This window comes from Oncorhynchus clarkii, chromosome 7 (assembly GCF_045791955.1).
Source record: "Oncorhynchus clarkii lewisi isolate Uvic-CL-2024 chromosome 7, UVic_Ocla_1.0, whole genome shotgun sequence".
NCBI lineage: Eukaryota > Metazoa > Chordata > Actinopteri > Salmoniformes > Salmonidae > Oncorhynchus > Oncorhynchus clarkii.
The window spans coordinates 31,474,966-31,499,149 of NC_092153.1; the positions used below are offsets into that span (position 1 = coordinate 31,474,966).

The window sequence follows — 24,184 nt, forward strand, 5'->3', positions numbered from 1 at the left end:
GTATAGTTTCACCAGGTTATCTAACTGTCGGCATTTCAACAGTGGCACACATAGCAACATGAAGACAGGGAGTTAACCCACTACTTAAATCCACTACTTTAAATCCACTACTTTAATCTTTAAGTATAACTGTAACTTTATTCTCTAAATTTTGACCTGATTCTCGAAATGTAATTGAGATAATTCTCGAAATGTTCCCACGTTTTTAAAGTACTATCCATGCAAGAACAGAAACTATCAAAGTACCACCACCCATCAACATTTATTTATTATTTATGTTCACTTGGTGCTAATACTCTTCTGTACAACACCCCATAATGTCAGTGAAATTGTGTTTTTAGAAATTGTAATAAATTATTAGAAAAGTAAAAGCTGAAATGTCTTGATTCAATAAGTATTCAACCCATTTGATTTGGAAAGCCTAAAAAACTTCATGAGTAAAAATGTGCTTAACAAGTCAGACACTAAGTTGCATGGACTAACTCAGTGTGCAATAGTGGTGTTTAACATGAGTTTTGAATGGCTACCGCATCTCAGTACCACACACATACAATTATCTGTAAGGTGAAGTAATTAATTACACTTTGGATGGTGTATCAAGACACTCAGAGACTACAAAGATAAAGGTGTCCTACCTAACTCAGTTGATGGAGAGGATTTCATCATGAGGGCAATGGTGATTTTAAACCAGTTACAGAGTTAAATGGCTGTGATAGGAGAAAACTGAGGATGGATCAACAACATTTGAGATATGCCATAATACCAACCTAAATGAGTTGAAACAATGCACCCTGTTTGCAATAAGGTACTAAAGTAAAACTGCAAATAAAATGGCAAATAAATTACTTTTTTGTCCTGATTACTGTACAAAGCATTATGGTTGGAATCAAATCCAACACAACACATCACTGAGTACCACTCTTCATATTTTCAAGTATGGTGGTGGCTGCATCATGTTATGGGTATGCTTGTCATTTGCAAGGACTAAATCATTTTTGGGGTGATAAAATCAAATGAATAGAACTAAGCACAGGCTAAGTCCTAGAGAAAAACCTGGTTCAGTCTGCTTTCCAACAGACACCAATACATCTTTCAGCAGGACAATAATGGAAAACACAAGGCCAAATATACACTGGAGTTACTTACCAAGACAACATGGAATAGTCCTGAGTGGCCTAGTTACAGTTTTGACTTAAATCAGCTTGAACATCTATGGCAAGATTAGAAAATGGCTGTCTAGCAACAACCAACTTAAATCATGTGCAATAATAATGTGCAAATATTGTACAATCCAGGTGTGCAAAGCTCATAGAGACATACACAGAAAGACTCACAGCTGTACATGAAAATATATGTCAAGACTTGAAAATAGCTTTCTAGCAATGATCAGCAACCAACGACAGGGCTTGAAGAATTTATTTAAGAATAATAGACAATCCAGGTGTGGAAAGCTCTTAGAGACTTACCCAGAAAGGTGCACAGTTGTAATCACTGCCAAATATGATTCTAGCATGTATTGACTCAAATAATATGTTTAATTTTTTAATGTTTAATTTTTTGAATTAATACAAAAATGCATATACACTAGCGGTCAAAAGTTTGGGGTCACTTAGAAATGTCCTTGTTTTTGAAAGAAAACCACATTTTGATGATCAGAAATACAGTGTAGACAATTTTTTATGTTGTAAATGACTATTGTAGCTGGAAATGGCAGATTGTTTTATGGAATATCTACATAGGCGTTATCAGCATCCATCACACCTGTGTTCCAATGGCACGTTGTGTTAGCTAATCTAAGTTTATCATTTTAAAAGGCTAATTGATCATTAGAAAATTATTTTGAAATTATGTTAGCACAGCTGAAAATTGTTGTGCTGATTAAAGAAACAAGAGAATTTGCCTTCTTTAGACCAGTTGAGAATCTGTAGCATCAACATTTGTGGGTTCGATTACAGACTCAAAATGGCCAGAAACAAAGAATTTCTTCTGAAACTCGTCAGTCTGTTCTTGTTCTGAGAAATGAAGGCTATTCCATGTGAGAAATTGCCAAGAATCTGAAGATCTCGTACAACACTGTGTACTATTCCCGTCACAGAACAGCTCAAACTGGCTCAAACCAGAATAGAAAGAGGAGTGGGAGGCCCTGGTGCACAACTGAGCAAGAGGACAAGTACATTAGAGTGTCTAGTTTGAGAAACAGATGCCTCACAAGTCCTCAACTGGCAGCTTCATTAAATAGTACCCGCAAAACACCAGTCTCAACGGCAACAGTGAAGAGGCGACTCCGGGATGCTGGCCTTCTAGGCAGAGTCCCTCTGTCCAGTGTGTATTAGCCTGTCAGAGATATGGCTTTTTCTTTGCAACTCTGCCTAGAAGGCCAGCATCCTGGAGTCGCCTCTTCACTGTTGACGTTGTGACTGGTGTTTAACATTCTGTATAAAATGCTACCCATTTAGTTATTTCCAGCAAACCTAACCTATTATGAGCAAAGCAACAACCTTGGAGGCTTTTGCTATGACTAAAACACCTGACAATACCTGTGGAAGGAGGTTCCTCTCCACCTCCAGCCCTCTCTCTTGTCCTATTTATTTATTTAACCTTTATTTAACTAGGCAAGTAAGTTAAGACAAATCCGTATTTACAATGACAGCCTAGGAACAGTGGGTTAATGTCCTTGTTCAGGGGCAGAACGACAGATTTTTACCTTTGTCAGCTCAGCTTGATGAGCAAGCCGAGCTGAGCCAAGCCAAGCTGTACTGGGCTGGCCTGGTTACACATCAAACACAGTTGTAGTAACGTGCTGGAAAGGACAATGTGAAAATAAAATATCAGAGTCGGGTTCGGGTTGGCCCTATAATGTGAAATACGTATTTGTCTCTATCTAGCCACAGAGACCTGAAGGCCTGAGTCCCTCTTCCCAGTCTGGCAGCCTTCACCGAGAGCCCTGTGTGAGTCCCACATGTCCCGAGCACATGGCACTGCTCTACTGGTCTGCACATTCTGCCAGGCCCATATGTGAACAGCAGCAGCAATCCGCCTGTATTGTTTGTTAATTATTACTTGAATATATTGCTGCAGCTGTCCCAATGGAAAGAGCTGCTGTCAATGTGGCGACAAGCTTTCATTTTGAAGGGTGTGTAGTTAGAGATGGTGAATGTTGTTGACAGCATTGTGGATGCCATTCTTGCAGGGTGTCCAGATGAGTTTTGCAGGGGTAACGAAAAATGCCTGTACAAATTGTGTTTCTCACTCTCTCCTCTCTCCCCACTCCCATCTCTGCCCATCTCTCTTCCTCTCCCCCTTTGTGGTAGGTGATATTCGAGTCTGTATCCGTACAGGGCCATCCAGGGTTCATCGCGGTGGACGAGGTCCGAGTGTTGGCCCACCCATGCCGTAAGTGACACTACCCCATGGAGCATCATCTGGTCTCACACTCCTGTCTAGCAGGCTGTGTGTGTGTATGTGTGTTTGGGAGTGGGGGACACACAGACCGAGGGGAGTAGAGGGAGGACGAGGTAGATAGTGGAGCACAGAAGAAGGAACAAACTCAGGGCCTTCATCATTCAAAGCTGACAGAATGTCTTTGCCTCACATCTTTGGACTCCTCCAAGGCACTCAGTGTCCTATATGTGTTTTCTTTCTTTCTTTCTCTTTCTGTACTTAGACTTAGAGCTTTCCCTGGGAATTAGGACAGAGCACTCAGTGCTGAATTCAAATAAGATTAGGAAGTAAAGGTAAATAAATTGCAGAGTAAAGGAATCCAGTCGGCTTTTTTCTTCAATGGGGGAAATTAACGTCAAGATAAATTCTCGTATTGAAATGATCAATTATGATCAATAATTACACTATTAGGCCTACATTTCTAGGCGCGGTGAAAATGAGATTAGGAGATGCCGTTTCAATGCCATTTCAATGCCATACAGAGCAGCCTCGGTTCATTTGCTTTTCAGCTGGACATTAGTGTGTACTGAGCACACCAGGGGAGACAATTCTACAGAAGGGAAGGAAAGGTGATCTGAAATCTTAACTTTAGATTTAAGAACAAAAAGAAAAAACACACTGATCTACAAAACACTGTTTTGTTGGTAATTTAATGTTGTGTGCATTTGTTTTCTTTATTCCTCACATAACTCAGCTTTCTCAATTACTCAATGCATGTCAAACAGTTGATACAGTATGTGTTTGTGCTTATGCATGCCTAGTCATTGTATTGAGTGTGTTTCCTGCCCCTTTGCAGGGAAAGCACCTCACTTCCTGCGGCTGCAGAATGTGGAGGTGAATGTGGGCCAGAACGCCACCTTCCAGTGTACCGCCGGGGGGAAGTGGTCACAACACGACCAACTGTGGCTACAGGCGAGTTGCTTCCCTTCGGTCCACTATAGATGTCATCCATCTTATCCCTCTCACCTTAAATCTGCAATCTTTAATTAGAAAAATAACAGATGGCAGCCGTGCCTGAGGGATGGGGCTGGAGAAGTAACCAATCTCAAATTCATAGATGGAGCTGTGGATGCATCCACCTTTAGTGACTAGCTTCTGTAGCTTTTTCAATCATGTAAAATACACAGGGCATTTTAGTTGATTTCTGTTGCAATGTTATGACCCCACCCTTGTGAAATGACACTTACAGCATGGTCCAGTTCCTTGCTGTACTTGCACAAACACTGTAATGGTATAAACTCTGTGGGGATATCCATACAATCTGTGCCCTGAGTATAAAGTGTTGTTTTGATATGGACGACTGCCTCTCTATCAGCCACCAATGTACTGCACTAGCATGTTTTCATCTTATAGTAATGGAATTTGCAATGGAGTAGTATCCAGGGCAGAAAAAAAGTATCAGGTACATGCTAGAATAAATTACTTTTGGGAGGTTGTTATAGTCGTGTTTATATCGTAAGGAAAAAGTGCTGTGAAAAAGTTGCAGTTTCTGACAAACATTAACCATGCTGCTGGTTTCTTTGGTTAACAGATTTGAATGTCCATATGTGGAGTTTGTCCTTTTTTACCATACTGACATGATAATGTGACTAATGTGTTAGTAAGAAAGTGTCTGTCTCTCTCTCTCTACAGCAGTGGAATGGTAAAGACACAGCCCTCATGGTGACGCGGGTGGTGAACCACCGGCGTTTCTCGGCCACCGTCAGCGTCGGGGACACGTCTCAGAGAAGCACCAGCCGCTATCGCTGTGTCATCCGCTCCGATGGTGGCTCCGGGGTCTCCAACTACGCAGAGCTAATCGTCAAAGGTACGGCTAACGTACTAACGGCTTACCTGCTAAAAGCGTGCAGGTAAAGGCTAACGGCTAGACTACCGGCTAGGCTAACGCTAGGCTACCCTAATACCAGGCTATTACCAGTCAGTCAGAACTCCGCTGGGTTCCTCCACAGTCATCTGAGCAGCAAACCCCTCATTATTTCAGCCACCATCAGCAGTGTGCATTCCATTCCACTATTTCCCCCTTCTCCCATTTACTAATGCATACTAACTTTGCCTTGAACAGAAACAAAGAGAACATTTTGGTTAAGGGAGTGGAAAACAAGGGTTGCTTCACAGATAGCGTAGACTGCTGGGTAGTCATTGGGTATTGTAGGATAGGCGGGTGGGCACACTCTCCGCTTTCTTCTAAGAAAGAGTGGATTAATTGACAGTGCACTGTAAATAATCGGAAATAGCTTATATATTTGTTCTATCACTTCTCCCCTCAGAAAGGAGCACTTCTTGATATATGGCTCAGAAAAACATGCTTCCCCCTCCTCTCTCGCTCTTTTCCTACCTCCCTCCTCCCATCCTGTCCAGATTCAGCCAGCCATTATTCCTACCCCGGGTGGTTTGCCTAGCCAAACAAACCTTTAATGCTGATATTTAACCGCTAATCTGGTACTTTGATTCCCGCTCAGTGCCTATATGTGTGGGGAACAGGGGCAAGATGGCCCTGCTTAGCAGAAGCTGGCACTAAATCACTCCTGTGATGCACCTGGAAGCCAGAGTAGACTGCCTAACCTTGAGTTGTTTGTGCACCTGGTTTCTTGGCTCAGACCTGTGGGCCTTTAGCCAGGGGCCTTTGTAGTGCATCAGGCCTGGATTGGTGACTCGTGGCTACTGTGTCCACTGGTCTCATCCCCGGTGTTTGATTAGCATCCTTGGTGTTTAAGAGTTGATTAGCTCAGAGTTTCCCAAATTTGGTCCTGGGTTAAAAGGTATGTGGAATGGCGTGAACAATGTATTACTCAGCCTCATCATACATACAGTACATTGACTAATTTATTTGTGGAATAGCACACTCAGTGCAACCTAGGAAGAAATCTAGAGAGGAACCAGGCTCTGATGGGTGGCCAGTCTTCTTCTGGCTGTGCTGGGTGGAGATTCTAATAATAATTGGCCATTAAGGCGAGATTGTTCTTCAAGATGTGCAAAAGTTCATAGATGACCAGCAGGGTCAAATAATAATATTGTTAAGTGTTCCTTGTTTCTATTGGTACAACAAATCGAAGTGGTTAATTGACATGGGTGTTTCCGTTCAGTAATTGTGTCACCTGCCATTTTAAAGTACACTACCGGTCCAAAATTTTAGAACACTTACTCGTTCAAGGGTTTTTCTTTATTTTTTACTCTTTTCTCCTTGTAGAATAATATTGAAGACATCAAAACTATGAAATAACACAAATGGAATCATGTAGTAAGCAAAAAAGTGTTAAACAAATCAATATATATACATTGCCTTGCGAAAGTATTCGGCCCCCTTGAACTTTGCGACCTTTTGCCACATTTCAGGCTTCAAACATAAAGATATAAAACTTTATTTTTTTGTGAAGAATCAACAACAAGTGAGACACAATCATGAAGTGGAACGACATTTATTGGATATTTCAAACTTTTTTAACAAATCAAAAACTGAAAAATTGGGCGTGCAAAATTATTCAGCCCCCTTAAGTTAATACCTTGTAGCGCCACCTTTTGCTGCGATTACAGCTGTAAGTTGCTTGGGGTATGTCTCTATCAGTTTTGCACATCGAGAGACTGAAATTTTTTCCCATTCCTCCTTGCAAAACAGCTCGAGCGCAGTGAGGTTGGATGGAGAGCATTTGTGAACAGCAGTTTTCAGTTCTTTCCACAGATTCTCGATTGGATTCAGGTCTGGACTTTGACTTGGCCATTCTAACACCTGGATATGTTTATTTTTGAACCATTCCATTGTAGATTTTGCTTTATGTTTTGGATCATTGTCTTGTTGGAAGACACATCTCCGTCCCAGTCTCAGGTCTTTTGCAGACTCCATCAGGGTTTCTTCCAGAATGGTCCTGTATTTGGCTCCATCCATCTTCCCATCAATTTTAACCATCTTCCCTGTCCCTGCTGAAGAAAAGCAGGCCCAAACCATGATGCTGCCATCACCATGTTTGACAGTGGGGATGGTGTGTTCAGCTGTGTTGCTTTTACGCCAAACATAACGTTTTGCATTGTTGCCAAAAAGTTCAATTTTGGTTTCATCTGACCAGAGCACCTTCTTCCACATGTTTGGTGTGTCTCCCAGGTGGCTTCTGGCAAACTTTAAATGACACTTTTTATGGATATCTTTAAGAAATGGCTTTCTTCTTGCCACTCTTCCATAAAGGCCAGATTTGTGCAATATACGACTGATTGTTGTCCTATGGACAGAGTCTCCCACCTCAGCTGTAGATCTCTGCAGTTCATCCAGAGTGATCATGGGCCTCTTGGCTGCATCTCTGATCAGTCTTCTCCTTGTATGAGCTGAAAGTTTAGAGGGACGGCCAGGTCTTGGTAGATTTGCAGTGGTCTGATACTCCTTCCATTTCAATATTATCGCTTGCACAGTGCTCCTTGAGATGTTTAAAGCTTGGGAAATCTTTTTGTATCCAAATCCGGCTTTAAACTTCTTCACAACAGTATCTCGGACCTGCCTGGTGTGTTCCTTGTTCTTCATGATGCTCTCTGCGCTTTTAACGGACCTCTGAGACTATCACAGTGCAGGTGCATTTATACGGAGACTTGATTACACACAGGTGGATTGTATTTATCATCATTAGTCATTTAGGTCAACATTGGATCATTCAGAGATCCTCACTGAACTTCTGGAGAGAGTTTGCTGCACTGAAAGTAAAGGGGCTGAATAATTTTACACGCCCAATTTTTCAGTTTTTGATTTGTTAAAAAAGTTTGAAATATCCAATAAATGTCATTCCACTTCATGATTGTGTCCCACTTGTTGTTGATTCTTCACAAAAAAATACAGTTTTATATATTTATGTTTGAAGCCTGAAATGTGGCAAAAGGTTGCAAAGTTCAAGGGGGCCGAATACTTTCGCAAGGCACTGTATATTAGATTCTTCAAAGTAGACACCCTTTGCCTTGTTGACAACTTTGCACACTATTGGCAACCAGCTTCATACGAAATGCTTTTCCAGCAGTCTTGAAGGAGTATATGCCACATATGCTGAGCACTTGCTGGCTGCTTATCCTTCACTCTGCAGTCCAACTCATCCCAAACCATCTCAATTGGGTTGAGGTAAGGTGATGGTGGAGGCCAGGTCATCTGATGCAGCACTCCATAACTCTCCTTGGTAAAATAGCCCTTACACAGCCAGGAGTTGTGTTGGGTCATTGTCCTGTTGAAAAACAAATGATAGTCCCACTAAGCGCAAACCAGATGGGATGGTGTATCGCTGCAGAATGCTGTGGTAACTATGCTGGTTAATTAAGTGTGTCTTGAATTGTAAATAAATCACAGACAGTGTCACCAGCAAAGCACCCTCACACCATAACACCTCCTCCTCCATACTTTACGGTGGGAAATACACATGTTGAGATCATCCGTTCACCCACAACGCATCTCACACAGACATGGCGGTTGGAACCAAAAATCTTCAATTTGAAATTTCCACCGGTCTAATGTCCATTGCTCATGGTTCTTGGCCTTAGCAAGCCCTTTCTTCTTATTGGTGTCCTTTAGTATTGGTTTCTTTGCAGCAATTCAGCCATGAAGGCCTGTATCACACAGACTACTCTGAACAGTTGATGTTGAGATTTATCTGATTTTATCTGATGCCTATGGTATTCCTGAAGGCAGTGCTATCAGTCCTATTTTGTTCAATATTATGATTAACGATGTGTCTTCGAATGTAGTAGGGGTATTGGGTCTTCCCTATGCTGATGATGGAAGAAGGGAAGGAATGTCTCTCATGTGACCAAATCTATTCAACAAGCTAAAGTGGATGTTGAAAGATCAAATCAAAGTAGCACAATTAAATTACATATCAATAACAAGGCTATATGCAGGGGGTACCGAGTCAATGTACAGGTTAGTCGAGGTAGTTTGTACATGTAGGTTGGGGTAAAGTGACTATGCATATACAGTGGGGCAAAAAAGTATTTAGTCAGCCACCAATTGTGCAAGTTCTCCCACTTAAAAAGATGAGGCCTATAATTATGACAGACAAAATGAGGGAAAAAAAATCCAGAAAATCACATTGTAGGATTTTTAATGAATTGATTTGCAAATTATGGTGGAAAATAAGTATTTGGTCAATAAACAAAGGTTTATCTCAATACTTTGTTATATACCCTTTGTTGGCAATGACAGAGGTCAAACGTTTTCTGTAAGTCTTCACAAAGTTTTCACACACTGTTGCTGGTATTTTGGCACATTCCTCCCTGCAGATCTCCTCTAGAACAGTGATGTTTTGGGGCTGTTGCTGGGTAACACAGACTTTCAACTCCCTCCAAAGATTTTCTATGAGGTTGAGATCTGGAGACTGGCTAGGCCACTCCAGGACCTTGAAATGCTTCTTACGAAGCCACTCCGGTGTGTTTGGGATCATTGTCATGCTGAAAGACCCAGACACGTTTCATATTCAATGCACGGATCAGTCGTCCTGGTCCCTTGGCAGAAAAACAGCCCCAAAGCATGATGTTTCCACCCCCATGCTTCACAGTAGGTATGGTGTTCTTTGGATGCAACTCAGCATTCTTTGTCCTCCAAACACGACGAGTTGAGTTTTTACCAAAAAGTTATATTTTGGTTTCAGCTGACCATATGACATTCTCCCAATCTTCTTCTGGATCATCCAAATGCTCTATATAAAACTTCAGACGGGCCTGGACATGTACTGGCTTAAGCAGGGGGACACGTCTGGCACTGCAGGATTTGAGTCCCTGGCGGCGTAGTGTGTTACTGACGGTAGGCTATGTTACTTTGGTCCCAGCTCTCTGCAGGTCATTCACTAGGTCCCCCTGTGTGGTTCTGGGATTTTTGCTCACCGTTCTTGTGATCATTTTGACCCCACGGGGTGAGATCTTGTGTGGAGCCCCAGATCGAGGGAGATTATCAGTGGTCTTGTATGTCTTCCATTTGCTAATAATTGCTCCCACAGTTGATTTCTTCAAGCCAAGCTGCTTACCTACTGCAGATTCAGTCTTCCCAGCCTGGTGCAGGTCTACAATTTTGTTTCTGGTGTCCTTTGACAGCTCTTTGGTCTTGGCCACAGTGGAGTTTGGAGTGTGACTGTTTGAGGCTGTGGACAGGGGTCTTTTATACTGATAACAAGTTCAAACAAGTGCCATTAATACAGGTAACGAGTGGAGGACAGAGGAGCCTCTTAAAGAAGAAGTTACAGGTCTGTGAGAGCCAGAAATCTTGCTTGTTTGTAGGTGACCAAATACTTATTTTCCACCATAATTTGCAAATAAATTCATTAAAAATCCTACAATGTGATTTTCTGGATTTTTTTTGTCATTTTGTCTGTCATAGTTGAAACGTACCTATGATGAAAATTACAGGCCTCTCTCATCTTTTTAAGTGGGAGAACTTGCACAATTGGTGGCTGACTAAATACTTTTTTGTAGATAATAAACAGCGAGTAGCAGCAGTGTAAAAACAAAGGTCAATGTAATTAGTCCAGTGGCCATTTGATTAATTGTTCAGCAGTCTTATAGCTTGGGTGTAGAAGCTGTTTAAGGCGCCTTTTGGACCTGACCTGGCGCTCCGGTCCCGCTTGCCGTATCAGAGAGAACAGACTGGAGTCACCTGATTCAACTTGTCAACCAATCATCAAGCCCTCAATGAGTTGAATGAGGTGTGTTTATCCAGGGCTACAAGGAAAATGTGTTCTGTTAGGGGTACTGGAGGACCACGGTCGGGAAACACTGGAATAGACCATAGAAATGGAATGCCATAATAGCTCTGGGGCAGCTGAAGTTGTACAAAAGGTTTTTATGCTCCTTGTGCTATCTGTGGTTGTACTCTACACAAACGTATTTTCATTTGCTAGGTAAAGTGTAGGCATACTGTCTTTATAAGCAAATCAATATGATACCCTATTTCTAGCGGAAAATGTTTTTATATATCTTAAGCTGGTCATGTATGTGCAATGTCCACATGTACAGTGTCTTGCAGAAAGTATTCACACCCCTTAACTTTAAATTGATTAAATTGGGATTTTGTATCACTGGCCATAATGTCAAAGTCGAATTATGTTTTTAGAAATTAATTCAAATGAAAAGCTGAAATGTCAGTAAGTATTTAACCTCTTTGTAATGACAAGCCTAAATAAGTTCACGAGTAACATTTTGCTGATCAAGTTACATAATAAGTTGCATGGACTCACTCTGGGTGCAATAATAGTGTTTAACATGATTTTTTGAATGACTACCTCATCTCTGTACCCCACATGAGCAGTGTGCAGTGGATTTCAAACACAGATTCAATCTCAAAGACCAGGGAGGTTTACAATGCCTCACAAAGAAGTGCACCTATTGGTAGATGGGTAAAAATAAAAGCAGACATTAAATATCCCTTTGAGCATGGTGAAGTTATTAATGACACTTTGGATGGTGTATCAATACACCCAGTCACTACAAAGATACAGGCGTTCTTCCTAACTCAGTTGCCGTAGAAGAAGGAAAACATTCAGGGATTTCACCATGAAGGCAGGCCAATGGTGACTTTAAAACAGTGACAGAGTGTAATGACTGTGATAGGTGAAAACTGAGGATAGATTAACAACATTGTAGTTACCCCACAATACTAACCTAAATGACAGAGTGAAAAGATGGAAGCCCATACAGAGTCAAATGATTCAAGAACATGCATACTATTTGCAAGAAGGTACTAAAGTAAAACTGCAAAAAATGTGGCAAAGAAATTTACTTTATGTCCTGTATACAAAGTGCTTTGTTTGGGGCAAATCCATCACATCACTAAGTACCACTCATCATATTTTCAAGCATGGTGGTGGCTGCATCGTGTTATGGTTATGCTTGTCATCAGCAAGAACTGGGGAGTTTTTAAGGTTAAAAATAAATGGAATAGAGCTAAGCACAGGCAAAATCCTATGGGAAAACCTGGTTCAGTCTGCTTTCCAACAGACACTGGGAGATTAATTTACCTTTCAGCAGGACACTAGCCTAAAACACCAGGCCAAATATACACTGGAGTTGCTTACCAAGACAACATGAAATGTTCCTGAGTGGCCTAGTTACAGTTTTGACTTAAATCAGCTTGAACATCTATGGCAAGATTAGAAAATGGCTGTCTAGCAACAACCAACTTAAATCATGTGCAATAATAATGTGCAAATATTGTACAATCCAGGTGTGCAAAGCTCATAGAGACATACACAGAAAGACTCACAGCTGTACATGCCCCAGTGGTGTGAATACTTATGTAAATTAGATATTTTTTTAATGTTCAATAAATTAGCAAATGTCTCTAAAAACATGTTTTAACTTTGTCATTATTGTGTGTAGATGGGGTGAAAATGTGAAAGTCAAGGGGTATGAATACTTTCTGAAGGCACTGTAGCTACACCTGTAGGCATTTGGATTCTAGCTAGACTGTGAACTCACCCTCCAGAATAACATTAAGCATCTCCAATCCAAAATTCAATTTAGAATCGGCTTCTTATTTTGCAGAAAAGCCTCCTTCACTCATGCTGCCAAACATATCCTCGTAAAACGGACTATCCTACTCATTTACAACTTAGCCTCCAACACTACTCAGCAAATTGGATGCAGTCTATCACAGTGCCATCAGTTTTGCCATCCGTTTTGTCACCAAAGCCCCATATACTACCCACCACTGCGACCTGTATGCTTTTGTTGGCTGGTCCTCACTACATATTCATCGCCTAACCCACTGGCTCCAGGTCATCTATAAATCTTTGCTAGGTAAAGCTCTGCCTTATCTCAGCTCACTGGTCACCATAGCAACACCCACCCATAGCACAGGCTCCAGCAGGTATAGTTCACTGGTCATCCCCAAAGCCAACAACTCATTTGGCTGCCTTTCATTCCAGTTCTCTGCTGCCAATGACTGGAATGAATTTCCAAAATCACTGAAGTTGGAGACTTGTATTTCCCTCACTAACTTTAGCGTCAGCTGTCAGAGCAGCTTACCGATCACTGCAGCTGTACACAACCCATCTGGAAATAGCCCATCTAACCAACTACCTACCTCATCCCTATATTTGTTTTTGTTTTTCTGCTTTTTTGCACATCAGTATTTCTACTTGCACATCCTCATCTGCACATCTATCACTCCAGTGTAAATTGCTAAATTGTAATTACTTCGCCACTATAGGCCTATTTATTGCCTTACCTCCTTACTTCATTTGCACACACTGTATACATATTTTTCTATCGTTATTGACTGTACGTTTGTTTATCCCATGTGCAACTCTGTGTTGTTGTTTTTGTCCCACTGCTTTGCTTGATCTTGGCCAGGTCGCAGTTGTAAATAAGTACTTGTTCTCAACTGGCCTACCTGGTTAAATAAAGGTGAACATTTAAAAAATAAAATAAAATGAGGGACTATTGAATTCACTCAGAAGTCTTTTTGACTCTGTCGTCTATAAAATGATAAAGGTAGATGGTGAAAGTCAAACTGGGATCAGTGTTTGGGGTGGTGTTGGCTGTTTTTTATTGGATGTTGAGCTGAGAACAGGAGCTATCGGCATCATCTGTCTCTCCCCAGCATGCACTCCTCCTCCTCCTATAGTCACATTTGTGTGTGTGTGAGTGTGTGTGTGCTTGCACGCATGCATGTGTTTGGGTACGTGCCAGGGAGTGGGTGTTTCTGTGCTGTTTGTGCTGGCAGCTCAGGTGTTCAATGAAACTGGCATCAGCCAAGGGAATTCTAGGGTGCCAACGCAGCGCTGATGTACAACAATAGAGACCTGCGTGTGTCCAAAAAGCGATGTAGGAGGGGCTGCCACACAATATGCCTCATCGCTTAATGTGCTAAGTGGAACATGGATTAATTAATATATTGTGCAGCCAGTTGAGACGACAGGAAATCTGGACCTGTTATGATATTGCAAAGCTTTATTAGTCAGCTGTATTAGTTTACGTGTCCTGATTTTAATGATAACATGACAATCATGACACTATGCTATGAGTCATAGGGTTGGGGCAGTTTGCAGTTTAAGTTAAACTGTTCATACTGTATGTTATTCTGAATTTCTGAGGTGATGAGACAATAATTTTACAGCATAGATACATTGATTATACAGCGTTATAGTGAACATGTTAGTGCCTACATTATATGTATATACAGTTGATGTCGGAAGTTTACATGCACTTTAGCCAAATGCATTTAAACTCAGTTTTTCACAATTCCTGACATTTAATCCTAGTAAAAATTACCTGTTTTAGGTCAGTTAGGATCACTACTTTATTTTAAGAATGTGAAATGTCAGAATAATAGCAGAGATAATTATTTGTTTCTGCTTTTGTTTCTTTTATCACATTCCCAGTGGGTCAGAAGTTTACATACACTCAGTTAGTATTTGGTAGCATTTCCTTTAAATTGTTGTAACTTGGGTCAAATGTTTCGGGTAGCCGTCTACAAGCTTCCCACAATAAATTGTGTGAATTTTGGCCCATTCCTACTGACAGAGCTGGTGTAACTGAGTCAGGTTTGTAGGCCTCCTTGATCACACACGCTTTTTCAGTTCTGCCCACACATTTTCTTTACTATTGAAGTCAGGTCTTTGTGATGGCCACTCCAATACCTTGACTTTGTTGTCCTTAAGCCATTTTGCCACAACTTTGGAAGTATGCTTGGGGTCATTGTTCATTTGGAAGACCCATTTGCAAGCAAGCTTTATTTTCCTGACTGATGTCTTGAGATATTGCTTCAATATATCCACAGAATTTTCCTCCCTCATGATGCCATCTATTTTGTGAAGTGCACCAGTCACACAACATGATGCTGCCACCCCCTTGCTTCACGGTTGGGATGGTGTTGTTCGGCTTGCAGGCCTCCCCCTTTTTCGTCCAGAAATATCAATGGTCATTATGGCCGAACAGTTCTATTTTTGTTTCATCAGACCGGAGGACATTTCTCCAAAAAGTACGATCTTTTGTCCCCATGTGCAGTTGCAAACCGTAGTTTGGCTTTTTGATGGCGGTTTTGGAGCAGTGGTTTCATCCTTGCAGAGCGGCCTGATGAAAGAAACAAAAATTGAAATAAATCATTCTCTCTACTATTATTCTGACAATTCACATTCTTAATATAAAGTGGTGATCCTAACTGAGCTAAGACAGGGAATTTTTACTAGGATTAACTGTCAGGAATTGTGAAAAACTGAGTTTAAACGTATTTGGCTAAAGTGTATGTAAACTTCCAACTTTAACTGTATGTATATATACAGTGGGGCAAAAAAAGTATTTCGTCAGCCACCAATTGTGAAAGTTCTCCCACTTAAAAAGATGAGAGGCCTGTAATTTCCATCATAGGTACACTTCAACTATGACAGACAAAATGAGAAAAAAAATCCAGAAAATCACATTGTAGGATTTTTAATGAATTTATTTGCAAATGATGGTGGAAAATAAGTATTTGGTCACCTACAAGCAAGCAAGATTTCTGGCTCTCACAGACCTGTAACTTCTTTAAGAGGCTCCTCTGTCCTCCACTCGTTACCTGCACCTGTTTGAACTTGTTATCAGTATAAAAGACATCTGTCCACATCCTCAAACAGTCACACTCCAAACTCCACTATGGCCAAGACCAAAGAGCTGTCAAAGGACACCAGGAACAAAATTGTAGACCTGCACCAGGTTGGGAAGACTGAATCTGCAATAGGTAAGCAGCTTGGTTTGAAGAAATCAACTGTGGGAGCAATTATTAGGAAATGGAAGACATACAAGACCACTGATAATCTCCCTCGATCTGGGGCTCCACGCAAGATCTCACTCCGTGGGGTCAAAATGATCACAAGAACGTTGAGCAAAAATCCCAGAACCACATGGGGGGACCTAGTGAATGACCTGCAGAGTGCTGGGACCAAAGTAACAACGCCTACCATCAGTAACATACTACGCTGCCAGGGACTCAAATCCTGCAGTGCCAGACGTGTCCCCCTGCTTAAGCCAGTACATGTCCAGGCCCATCTGAAGTTGGCTAGAGAGCATTTGGATGATCCAGAAGAAGATTGGGAGAATGTCATATGGTCAGATGAAACCAAAATATAACTTTTTGGTAAAAACACCTGTCGTGTTTGGAGGACAAAGAATGCTGAGTTGCATTCAAAGAACACCATACCTAGTGTGAAGCATGGGGGTGGAAAAATTATGCTTTGGGGCTGTTTTTCTGCAAAGGGACCAGGACGACTGATCCGTGTAAAGGAAAGAATGAATGGGGCCATGTATCATGAGATTTTGAGTGAAAACCTCCTTCCATCAGCAAGGGCATTGAAGATGAAACGTGGCTGGGTCTTTCAGCAATGACAATGATCCCAAACACTCTGCCCGGGCAACAAAGGAGTGGCTTCGTAAGAAGCATTTCAAGGTCCTGGAGTGGCCTAGCCAGTCTCCAGATCTCAACCCCATAGAAAATCTTTGGAGGGAGTTGAAAGTCCGTGTTGCCCCAGCAACAGCCCCAAAACATCACTGCTCTAGAGGAGATCTGCATGGAGGAATGCCAAAATACCAGCAACAGTGTGTGAAAACCTTGTGAAGCTTTACAGAAAACGTTTGACCTCTGTCATTGCCAACAAAGGGTATATAACAAAGTATTGAGATAAACTTTTGTTATTGACCAAATACTTATTTTCCACCATAATTTGCAAATAAATTCATAAAAAATCCTACAATGTGATTTCCTATATTTGGATACAATGTATGCTAGCCTATGTGTTTTGACCGATTTGTGAAAATCCTGATTTATTTTTGGCCTACTGTATGTCAGGTGTTGATTTATTTATCATAGCCTAGCATTCCTATGAATAGGCCTGCGTTAATGAAGAAGGCCCAGGAGAAGGTCCTACATTTGTTTTATGAAGTGTTTTGTTAATTTGAACCTGTTCTATTTTTCAAATCAAATCAAAGTTTATTTGTCACGTGCGCCAAATATAACAGGTGTAGTAGGGCTTAGGGCTTACAGTGAAATGCTTACTTACAGGCTCTAACCAATAGTGCAAAAAAAAGTGTGTGCGTGTGTGTGTGTGTGTGTGTGTGTGTGTGTGTGTGTGTGTGTGTGGGTAAGTAAAGACATAAAACAACAGTAAAAAGACATTTGAAAATAACAGTAGCAAGGCTATATATAGACACTGGTTAGTCAGGCTTATTGAGGTAGTATGTACATGTACGTATGGTTAAAGTGACTATGCATAAATGATGAACAGAGAGTAGCAGTAGCGTAAAGGAGGGTTGGCAGGTGGTGGGACACAATGCAGATAGTCCAGGTAACCATTTGGTTACCTGTTCAGGAGTGTTATGGCTTGGGTGTAAAAACTGTTGAGAAGCCTTTTTGTCCTAGACTTGGCACTCCGGTACCGCTTGCCATGCGGTAGTAGAGAGAACAGTCTATGACTGGGGTGGCTGGGGTCTTTGACAATTTTTAGGGCCTTCCTCTGACACCACCTGGTGTAGAGGTCCTGGATGTCAGGCATCTTTGCCCCAGTGATGTACTGCGCCGTACGCACTACCCTCTGAAGTGCCTTGCGGTCGGAGGCCGAGCAATTATCATACCAAGCAGTGATAAAACCAGCTCTCAATGTTGCAGCTGTAGAACCTTTTGAGGATCTCAGGACCCATGCCAAATCTTTTTAGTTTCCTGAAGGGGAATATGCTTTGTTGTGCCCTCTTCAGGACTGTCTTGGTGTGTTTGGACCATTCTAGTTTGTTGTTGACGTGAGCACCAAGGATCTTGAGGCTCTCAACCTGCTCCACTACAACCCCGTTGATGACGGCTCGGTGCTGCTTTTCCTGTAGTCCACAATCATCTCCTTAGTCTTGGTTACGTTGAGGGATAGGTTGTTATTCTGGCACCACCCGGCCAGGTCTCTGACCTTCTCCCTATAGGCTGTCTCGTCGTTGTCGGTGATCAGGCCTACCACTGTTGTGTCGTCTGCAAACTTAATGATGGTGTTGGTGTCGTGCCTGGCTTTGCAGTCGTGGGTGAACAGGGAGTACAGGAGGGGACTGAGCACGCACCCCTGGGGAGCTCCAGTGTTGAGGATCAGCTTGGCAGATGTGTTGCTACCTACCCTCACCACCTGGGGGCATCCCGTCAGGAAGTCCAGGATCCATTTGCAGAGGGAGGTGTTTAGTCCCATGTTCCTTAGCTTAGTGATGAACTTTGAGGGTACTATGGTGTTGAACGCTGAGCTGTAGTCAATGAATAGCATTCTCACATAGGTGTTCCTTTTGTCCAGGTGGGAAAGGGCAGTGTGGAGTGCAATAGAGATGACATCATCTGTGGATCTGTTTGGGTGGTATGCAAATTGTAGTGGGTCTAGGGTTTCTGGGATAATGCTGTTGATGTGAGCCATTACCAGCCTTTCAAAGCACTTCATGGCTACGGACGTGAGTGCTATGGGTCTGTAGTCATTTAGGCAGGTTGACTTTGTGTTCTTGGGCACAGGGTGGTCTGCTTGAAACATGTAGGTATTACAGACTCAATCAAGGACATGTTGAAAATGTCAGTGAAGACACCTGCGAGTTGGTCAGCACATGCCCGAAGCACACATCCTGGTAATCCGTCTGGCCCCGCAGCCTTGTGTATGTTGACCTGTTTAAAGGTCTTACTCACATCGGCTACGGAGAGCGTGATCACACAGTCGCCCGGAACAGCTGATGCTCTCATGCATGCCAATTTTAATTTTTTTAATTTTGAGGGGTTGGGTTTCCTCCAGTGGTCGGGAACCAATATAGCATATGAAAGGCATTAGCTTTAAAACTGCCACTTTTTCTCTCAACCTCATGGCAAAATGTGTATAATAGCAGGAAATTTGTTCTAAGACAGCGACCTTTTCTCTCAGCCTCATGGCAAGCCATTATGAACATTTAATATGTTCCGTTTTCATTCAAATGTGTTAGATTGTAACCTGTAAATGCATTTCAAACCAGCTTTTGAACCAGCACATACTTGGTTAAAATATGTTTAAATGACATTGCAACACAATTTAATGCAATACATGCATTTCAAAAAAAAAAATGCAATATAAGCTACACCTTTCCATGGCTATACATGGAACTGTCACACTAAAGAACATTGTATTTTAAAGTAAAAATTTATCCTCTGGGGATTTACTATTTAAAAACAATTCAAGAGGGATGAAAGAAGACTTTTTTAATCAATGGTGCAGCTGCAATGCCTTTTTTATCTGAGTCTTAAGAACCTGTCATCGCATAGGAATAACATATTATCAGTCTTGAACTCATATGAACTGACAAACATGAATGACTTCTGTGAAGTGTGAGACAGTGATATCTATGATGCTAACGTTTACTTACCCGTAATGACAGCTACTGAGCCATTTTCTTGACAGATGCTGTCATAATATGGACACTGCAATTATGGACTGTATGACAACCACTTGAAGTGCCGAGCTATCGTCCTTTCACACCAATGCTCAGCACAATCATAATGACCTGTGTGTGTGTGTCTTTGCACATCTGTGTGTGCCGTGTTTGCATGCACATGTGTGTGTATGTGTCGTTCTTTCATATGTGTGCGGGTGTGTGTCAGGCACTGTACGTGACACGTTCCACCTGTCTCCCTAACCATGTCCTCTGGGCTCCCCCAAGGCGCTCTCCTGTAGTTGAATATCCAGCACCAGGTCAGTCAGTTAAGTCATCTTTCATGTGAAGAGGGCAGTGGAGGCATAAGAGAGAATAATTCAGTGGAGCCATGACTAATTTATTAATAGGTAGTGGGGAAGTCCCTATTGGCCCTCGTCAAAAGCATTGCACTTTAAAGGGAATAGGGTGCCATGTGGGACGCAGGCAAGGAGAAGGGTTTGTTGCAGACCTTGACAGTTACCTCCCCCCATCTGCAGAGAGGTGATGGTAGAGATCTACAGCATGTGATATGTCAAGACACTATGACATCATAACCTTTCAGTACTCCAACCATAGAGATCCTATTACTGTACATTACTAATTATTACTATGAGTATTCTAATTCCTAATTCTATGACTCCAACATACCCCTCTTGTACACTAGATACTTTTCTGGTGCTGCATTCCATAGTAGCTGAAGATAATTGTTTAAAATATGTGACTCACCACCTGCATATGGTCTTATGTAGCAAACTTTGAAATGTTTTTTTTTTACATTGGATAAAAGTAGAGACTCAGAGCTACAATATAGTATATCAGACACTGCATTTTTATTTGTTTTATTTCAACTTTATTTAACCAGGTAGGCTAGTTGAGAACAAGTTCTCATTTACAACTGCGACCTGGCCAAGATAAAGCATAGCAGTGTGAACAGACAACAACACAGAGTTACACATGGAGTAAACAATAAACAAGTCAATAACACAGTAGAAAAAAAGAAAAAAAAGAGTATATACATTGTGTGCAAAAGGCATGAGGAGGTAGGCAAATAATTACAATTTAGCAGATTAACACTGGAGTGATAAATGATCAGATGGTAGTGTGCAGGTAGAGATACTGGTGTGCAAAAGAGCAGAAAAGTAAATAAATAAAAACAGTATGGGGGTGAGGTAGGTAAATTGAGTGGGCTATTTAGCGATGGACTATGTACAGCTGCAGCGATCGGTTAGCTGCTCAGATAGCAGATGTTTAAAGTTGGTGAGGGAGATAAAAGTCTCCAACTTCAGCGATTTTTGCAATTCGTTCAAGTCACAGGCAGCAGAGAACTGGAACGAAAGGCGGCCTGTTGGCTTTAGGGATGATCAGTGAGATACACCTGCTGGAGCGCGTGCTACGGGTGGGTGTTGCCATCGTGGCCAGTGAACTGAGATAAGGCGGAGCTTTACCTAGCATGGACTTGTAGATGACCTGGAGCCAGTGGGTCTGGCGACGAATATGTAGCGAGGACCAGCCGACTAGAGCATACAGGTCACAGTGGTGGGTGGTATAAGGTGCTTTAGTAACAAAACGGATGGCACTGTGATAAACTGCATCCAGTTTGCTGAGTAGAGTATTGGAAGCTATTTTGTAGATGACATCGCCGAAGTCGAGGATCGGTAGGATAGTCAGTTTTACTAGGGTAAGTTTGGCGGCGTGAGTAAAGGAGGCTTTGTTGCGGAATAGATTCTAGATTTGATTTTAGATTGGAGATGTTTGATATGAGTCTGGAAGGAGAGTTTACAGTCTAGCCAGACACCTAGGTACTTATAGATGTCCACATATTCTAGGTTGGAACCATCCAGGGTGTTGATGCTAGTCGGGTGTGCGGGTGCAGGCAGCGAACGGTTGAAAAGCATGCATTTGGTTTTACTAGCGTTTAAGAGCAGTTGGAGGCCACGGAAGGAGTGTTGTATGGCATTGAAGCTCGTTTGGAGGTTTGATAGCACAGTGTCCAAGGAAGGGCCAGAAGTATACAGAATGGTGTCGTCTGCATAGAGGTGGATCAGGGAATCTCCCGCAGCAAGAGCAACATCATTGATATATACAGAGAAAAGATTCGGCCCGAGAATTGAACCCTGTGGCACCCCCATAGAGACTGCCAGAGGACCGGACAACATGCCCTCCGATTTGACACACTGAACTCTGTCTGCAAAGTAGTTGTTGAACCAGGCAAGGCAGTCATTAGAAAAACCAAGGCTACTGAGTCTGCCGATAAGAATATGGTGATTGACAGAGTCGAAAGCCTTGGCCAGGTCGATGAAGACGGCTGCACAGTACTGTCTTTTATCGATGGCGGTTATGATATCGTTTAGTACCTTGAGAGTGGCTGAGGTGCACCCGTGACCGGCTCGGAAACCAGATTGCACAGCGGAGAAGGTACGGTGGGATTCGAGATGGTCAGTGATCTGTTTGTTGACTAGGCTTTCGAAGACCTTAGATAGGCAGGGCAGGATGGATATAGGTCTGTAACAGTTTGGGTCCAGGGTGTCTCCCCCTTTGAAGAGGGGGATGACTGCGGCAGCTTTCCAAACCTTGGGGATTTCAGACGATATGAAAGAGAGGTTGAACAGGCTGGTAGTAGGGGTTGGGACAATGGCGGCGGATAGTTTCAGAAATAGAGGGTCCAGATTGTCAAGACCAGCTGATTTGTACTGGTCCAGGTTTTGCAGCTCTTTCAGAACATCTGCTATCTGGATTTGGGTAAAGGAGAAGCTGGGGAGGCTTGGGCGAGTAGCTGCGGGGGGGGGGGGAGCTGTTGGCCGAGGTTAGAGTAGCCAGGAGTAAGGCATGGCCAGCCGTTGAGAAATGCTTGTTGAAGTTTTCGATTTTTATGGATTCATCAGTGGTGACCGTGTTACCTAGCCTCAGTGCGGGATGTGCGGGATGAGGTCAATATCCTTCCAGGATACCCGGGCCAGGTCGATTTGAAAGGCCTGCTCGCAGAAGTGTTTTAGGGAGCATTTGACAGTGATGAGGAGTGGTCGTTTGACTGTGGGTACAGGCAATGAAGGAGTGATCGCTGAGATCCTGATTGAAGACAGCGGAGGTGTATTTGGAGGGCCAGTTGGTCAAGATAACGTCTATGAGGGTGCCCTTGTTTACAGATTTAGGGTTGTACCTGGTGGGTGTTAGTATAATTTAATTAAGCCAATGTGCTTTCATCAATTGAAAGCCCTTCATCTATTTTATGATTATTTGTAAGATTTCTTGTTTGCATAAAATAGACGCAGACCAGTCTTTAAATAATAGGTAATAGAATTTATTCTCGGAGCGCGCTCCCACTCAAACACATGCATCAGTTTAAATACAGATCATGACGTCATTTCACTGCCTTAACCGAACCCCCTCCTCTCGACAGGACAAAGTAAGGTGAAAAGTTCATTCTAACTTACTAACACACTCCCAGATAACTTTTGACCCCTCAACATTATCGATCACCACTGAACTGGCCCTGTTGTAATTAACAGAAACCCTAGGAATGCACTCACTGCATAATCTAAAAACCCCAGAGCTAAGTTTCAGGTTGGGTCAACCATAGGCTAACGACCTTATGTGTTTACACAGTCCACAACCCATTTGTTCCTGCCCAGTTGGAATGGTGTTTTTTAACATTTTATTACTCCTCTCTCCTGTCACACAATTTCTTCTTATGAACTCATATTGCCTATTAAACATAATATAACAGAGTATAAGTTTACTTACAGTTCCATTTAAAATGATTTGTTCAGTCATATTAATCATAATTTCCTAACAGTGGGTTCCTTGATGATTTGTGTGCGATTGAGAGATTTTTGATGAGCAATGGGGAAGAAATTCAGCTTTGAAAGTTGATCAACTTGTAAACTCACTTCTGAGAAAATGGCCTTTGAATATCTTGGTATCGAGTGAAAAGCTCCTCTTTGTCTACACCCATTCAACAGCGTTCACACCTTCTTAAGCTTTGGCCCCACCCATCTCGTTTTGCTCTCGGCGCGTTCAGAGCGCACACTTGACGCTCTGGCCAATGATATTTTTACATCTGGATAACATGAAAACAGCCTAACCAGCCCTGCTGGCAACAATTTCATTAAGCTTTTTTGACGACGTTTACTGACTGTACACTTTAGCTTAAGACATGTAGCTAGCTAGGTAAAAAATTAACCTAGCTAGGTAAACAATGTGTAAGATCACACACATCACGTAACGTTAGCGCCTTTATTTTACCAGGTAGGCCAGTAGAGAACAAGTTCTCATTTACAACTGCGACCCGGCCAAGATAAAGCAAAGCAGTGCGACAAAAACAACAAGAGTTACACATGGAATAAACAAACGTACAGTCAATAACACAATAGAAAAATAT

The 24,184-nt window shown here is 42.1% G+C and overlaps 1 protein-coding gene across 1 annotated transcript in view; it reads left to right on the forward strand.

The window, feature by feature from the left end:
• LOC139413194 (receptor-type tyrosine-protein phosphatase T-like) overlaps positions 1-24,184 on the forward strand; it is a 497,128-nt gene that overhangs the window by 177,762 nt on the left and 295,182 nt on the right. Inside the window, exons 4-6 of the mRNA XM_071160294.1 lie at positions 3,312-3,393; positions 4,238-4,353; positions 5,074-5,248. Of these exons, the coding sequence (XP_071016395.1) occupies positions 3,312-3,393; positions 4,238-4,353; positions 5,074-5,248 (373 nt within the window). The remainder of the gene's footprint in view (positions 1-3,311; positions 3,394-4,237; positions 4,354-5,073; positions 5,249-24,184) is intronic.